Here is a 5,000-nt window from a genome sequence, read left to right as displayed (position 1 = left end):
TTCTAGAGGTAGCCGGCAATTATAATGTTCAGCTGATGGTGTCCCTTGTTCAGTCAACTTGTTAGATATACCTCAGATAACAAGTTGATCGTTATCTCGACCACAAATGTATCATCAGGTACCCATGAAACGATCACATAGTTTTATGATTTGGACACGAAATCATGAACTGTGCTCATTTGTACTTTGCCATTTGTATATAAACAGACTTATTTTTGTATATTTTAATTTTGATGTTATTTTACCTTTATTTTTGTGTCCTTTTTGTTTGATTAATATCACCCGTTTATTTATTTTTTCTGCACAATGTTTTCATCCCTAATTTTGGTCCAAATTGTCTTGAACTTTCGTTCCCCTTGTTCACGTTGCTCAACCTTTAGCTCTGATATTAAGTGTTGAGATCTTATCCGTATGTGTTGCTTTTATTTTTGTTCTTTTAATTGTTTGGTGCGTCTATCCCAGTTTGTCATACTTCAATCGTTGGCTTCCCATTCCCCACTTCCTCTTCGACTTTTGTCTTTATCCTTTGAATTTATTTTTTCAGTTCTCTTCGTTTTCCTTTTGTGTCGTCTTATTTCTTCCTTTTGTAAAATATACTTTCGGTTCCTCCCACCCGGTTCTCGCTTTTTTTTTTCCTTGTGTCGTCTTATCCATTCTTTAAAAAAAAAAAAAAAAAAAAAAATGGGTTCCCACCTTCTCCGTCACACGCTACACGCACACCTCGTGAAGCAGGTGCTCATTAACACGAGTCCCTTGTTCTTCTCCTGTAGGAGCCCTGGTCACCCACACGCCCGTCCCCACTCATACAGAGAGACAGGGTAAGTAGGAGGGGTTGGCTGCCCCTCTGGGGGTCTTTACACACTAACGGAGTGAGTGAGGGTTCCTATCTGAGTGGATCATCAAATCCAGGGATGTGTTCCCTTCAGTCCTAACTAGAAAGTGTCACAATAACTAGATTTGTTGTTCTAGCTAACGCTAGGTAATTCTAGTCAGCTGTGGGACACAGTGGAGTCTCAGGGAGAGCCCCGGTTTATCCCAAATTAGTCTCACAGATGAATGAAGTTGTCTAGCATTAACTAGAGGAAAAAAGTAAAAAAAGAAAAAAAAAAAAGTTACCTTATTTGAAGTGTTTGATAACGCCGGTCATCCTAGTTACATGATTAACAAAACACTGGAATTAACTCTATTAACTATTTTTTTAATATTGTGACTGTGATTGTGACATCTAGACGAAAACTTTTGGTTCGAGTCTGATGATAAAGGGATTTTTTTTGCCGCGGTAGGAACCCTGGTCTCCTTCACGCCCATCGCCTCTGGTTCAGAGAGACAGAGTAAGTACAGAACCATCGCGTCTTGGCTCGTTCATTCGTACATCTCTCTCTTACTTTCGTTAATTTCTCACTATCAGGAAGCAGCTAACACCTTGCTCTAACCACATAATTCAACTGATGCCTCGTAGAGAATAGAAATACGATCTTATATGTTTTTGTTTTATGAACATGGTTTTTTTTAAATAGTGTAGTATTTTTCTTTTTGTTTAGTAATCTGATTCATGTTCATATGTTAAGCTGAACTAATTCCAATGACTAAGGGATTTTCTAAATGCTTTCGTTATCTAATTCCAGTAGGTAGTATTAACAATAACCATTTCTGAAAAAAAATGGAAAAAAGTGACCCAATCCATAATTAGATATTGGTTAGTTTAGTTAAAATTCACCCCATATACACTAAAAGAAAATATTTTTATTCAATTCTTGTCAAATAGTAAAAAAATGTGTCTCCTTAGTGTAGCACCATGAATATATTTTATTTAGTACGTGTAGAATTTCTGCATTAGATCTGAAGAAACGATAGACCAAATCTTTTGTAGGTATCCCTCCCCCAGCCCCCCAAAAGTAAACAAACTTGACAGAAACATAACTGTGTGTCACCCTGTTTCCTCACCCTAGGAGCCTTGGTCACCCTCACGACCGTCCCTGCTCCTGAATAGAGAGCGGGTAAGTATTGTAGGCACCCTGCACATAACCACACTGACCATGTACAATCACCGACGAAGGTAAATACCCCCAGGCTCTACATCGAGGTTGCGCGTCAGAGCATGGCTGGATAATGCACGGCAGATAATTACGATATCACCGCACTTTATTTTACCCATTTCTAGGAGTCAAACAGAACAAGAACGTATACAAGGAGGCATGTAATTAATGTATATTCATTTCCACCTGCACAATCTATCGTTTGTAAACTTTTACACCAACCGGCATGTCTCAATGCAGCTAAAGCCTCCGTCACGCTATCACGACTCAAGTGAGTTCGTTTGAGTAGAAACGACTTTGTTTACAATTGTCTATTTTTCGAATCTCTAAATGTCATATTACCTTTGTGTCATATATTGAGAAGCTGAGTGACGAACAAAGAAAAGTTAAATCTATACGAATGTTAAACAGATCGTTGAATTGTCCTTAGCGGAGTCTAGAATAATGTAAACAAAGTCGTCTTGTAGTTTTTCAAATTCACATATGACGACAGTCGTGAGTGTGTGACGGGGGACTTTACCTTTGCGTTCGGACGCACAACCCCGATATAGCACCGACCACGGCGAGCCTGGGGTATTCACTTTGGTCGGTGACTGTACACACAACAGGTAATTCAGAAATTCGCATAATTTTTTTCGTAAGCTCTCTGCTGACTAAGATAGTCCGTCGTTAGATTCAGAAGTCTTTCACTTGGCGAGTGAGTCCTACAGTACTCCAAAGCGTCAAACTGATTGCATGTGAATCATTGTTATCCGAATTTCTGAATATCCTGGGTTTAGTAGAAGATATCTTGGTTGCATTTAGATGTAGACATACACATTTGTGTAGCTAATACAAAAGTCACCTTTCCTTGGGAAAAGTTCGTCTCATTTAGATGTTGGTATTATGTTTGATGTGCTCATGGAATGTTTTCTTGTCAATATTAGCACTTCATACCGTCACCAGCGTTGTCGTCCCCTTGTCGTTGTTTGTTATTGAAACACTGTGTCGGCGGGGTAAGGATTTAGGTTCTCACTCTATAGGTCAGATGTGGGCAACCCTTGGCACGCGTGCCAAGCCTGGTTGCACACTAAGGACTCTTTTCCGGCACGCGAAACCCAGAGCTAATAATACAAAAAAAAAAATATATAAGCTCTCCAACTTCTTTTCTATGACCATTGGTAACCGCATGCTGCTGCACTGGGAGGCGGACTAGCTAGTGCCTCAGGAAGTGAAGAGGGGGTGGGGGTCAATACCCGTATATAGGCCTATCATTTTTCTACCTTGGCATACGAGAAAATTTTGTTTCAAAGATTAGGCCGATTTTGGCACACACTCTCACAAAAGGCTACTTAGTATAGGTGAATTGGCATACATAATGTTGGCAGTGGTAATTGGCACAAGTAATGCAAGATATGCTCCCTATCATTGAAAGATTTGGAGTATTGTGCTGTGTGTAGTTACGCGACAAAAAGGGAATTATTTTACATACAAAATACATTCTTTTTTAATCTGCAATTCCAACAGACTCAAAATTCTTCCTCTAACTCTTGGTCAAAGCTAGGGCGACTCGAATGAGGAACAAATACTCGACAACATAAAGGTTCAAACACCCTTGACGACCGTATCATTTTAGCCCTTATAGTCAGCTCATCACTCCATGGAAATGCTCAAAGAGCTCGCTCAAGACATAAGGCAGCTAATAGGGGGGGGGGGCACGACAACAGAAGGTTTTGAATTTGAAAGAGATGCCAACCGTTTCCCCTTTTCTGGCAGGACTGTTCTTCGCCCGTCTTGACCGTTCGAACCCCGGCCATTCTTGTTCAAGACAACCGAGTGAGTCAAGTGGAAACCCTTTGAACACATTGATGCTCTGTACATATGATTGAACCCTGTGCACATGTATATTTGCGTACACGCACACACACACGTGGTCACACACACACACACACGTTTACATTCACATTTTCATTTACATTTACATCTACATCTTTATTTACATCTGCATCTGCATCTACGTTTACATTTATATATTTACATGCACACTTGCACACATACGTAAATGTACATGTACCCATCCAACTACCTCCCTTTAAAGACAACTGTAAACAATAAACAAATGACTTAAATAATCAATGTGCATCATACATTATAAGCATGGCTTCCAAAAATATATATATATATATAAAAAAATGGGGTAAAAGACGCTTGTGCATAAATCTCGCTAAATACGTAATCCAGAAAAAGAAATATAAATAATTTTGGCTTAAAAGCTATATTTCACGTTTCCTTTTTGATGTGTGGTTCTTGTCCAACTTGCACCATTTCTGTATCTGTTGCATGTCCTCCTTCGTCTGCCTCTCAGGATCGTCTTGCCTTGTTTGCTCCTTCCAAAGAAAGTGTGCTTTTCCTTCTGTGTATAAACTTTTCTTTCTTATGGACTGCACATACATTGGGATATATGCATGTATGTTTATGCATGGGTCTTTGGGTCCCTTTCGTGTGAATTTCTGTATCTATGGAATTTTCAGTATGCAATTGCGCATGGCTCTAAATGGTTATACAAGTGCTTATGCGCTCTCACGGGTGATTGTGTTTGTGACATAAAAAAAAAATATATATATATATACATGTGTGTGTGTGTGTGTGTGTGTGTGTGTATGTGTGTTTGCGTATATATATATATATATATATATATATATATAATATATATATATATACACATATGTATACGTGAAAATATGTATGGTTACATGTATCAATGCAGTATGCTTGCATGTACATATAAATAGGAATTTATATGCATATATTTTAGATATGTACTTTCCAAAAGTAAAACTATCCTTTAAATCTACATACCTAAGGAAATAAAAAGATTACCTTCTACTCGCAGCTTTATGCTGGGTAAATGAGTCGTATTCCATTCACGTTTTTTCACGTGAATGCATCGTTGATTTGTTGAGCGAATGAGGCATGAACGTTGCT

General features: G+C 38.7%; 1 protein-coding gene across 1 annotated transcript in view; it reads left to right on the top strand.

The window, feature by feature from the left end:
- The window catches only part of LOC143040100 (uncharacterized), an 8,075-nt gene extending 7,053 nt beyond the window's left edge, over positions 1-1,022 (top strand). Inside the window, exon 6 of the mRNA XM_076210791.1 lies at positions 771-1,022. Within this exon, the coding sequence (XP_076066906.1) occupies positions 771-932 (162 nt within the window). The 3' untranslated portion in view covers positions 933-1,022. The remainder of the gene's footprint in view (positions 1-770) is intronic.
- Positions 1,023-5,000: the final 3,978 nt, after the last annotated feature.

Source organism: Oratosquilla oratoria, chromosome 27, assembly GCF_046742065.1.
Source record: "Oratosquilla oratoria isolate Oo_2021 chromosome 27, ASM4674206v1, whole genome shotgun sequence".
NCBI lineage: Eukaryota > Metazoa > Arthropoda > Malacostraca > Stomatopoda > Squillidae > Oratosquilla > Oratosquilla oratoria.
The sequence above is the reverse complement of the archived record's forward strand: the minus strand, read 5'-3'. Positions and strand labels throughout refer to the sequence as shown.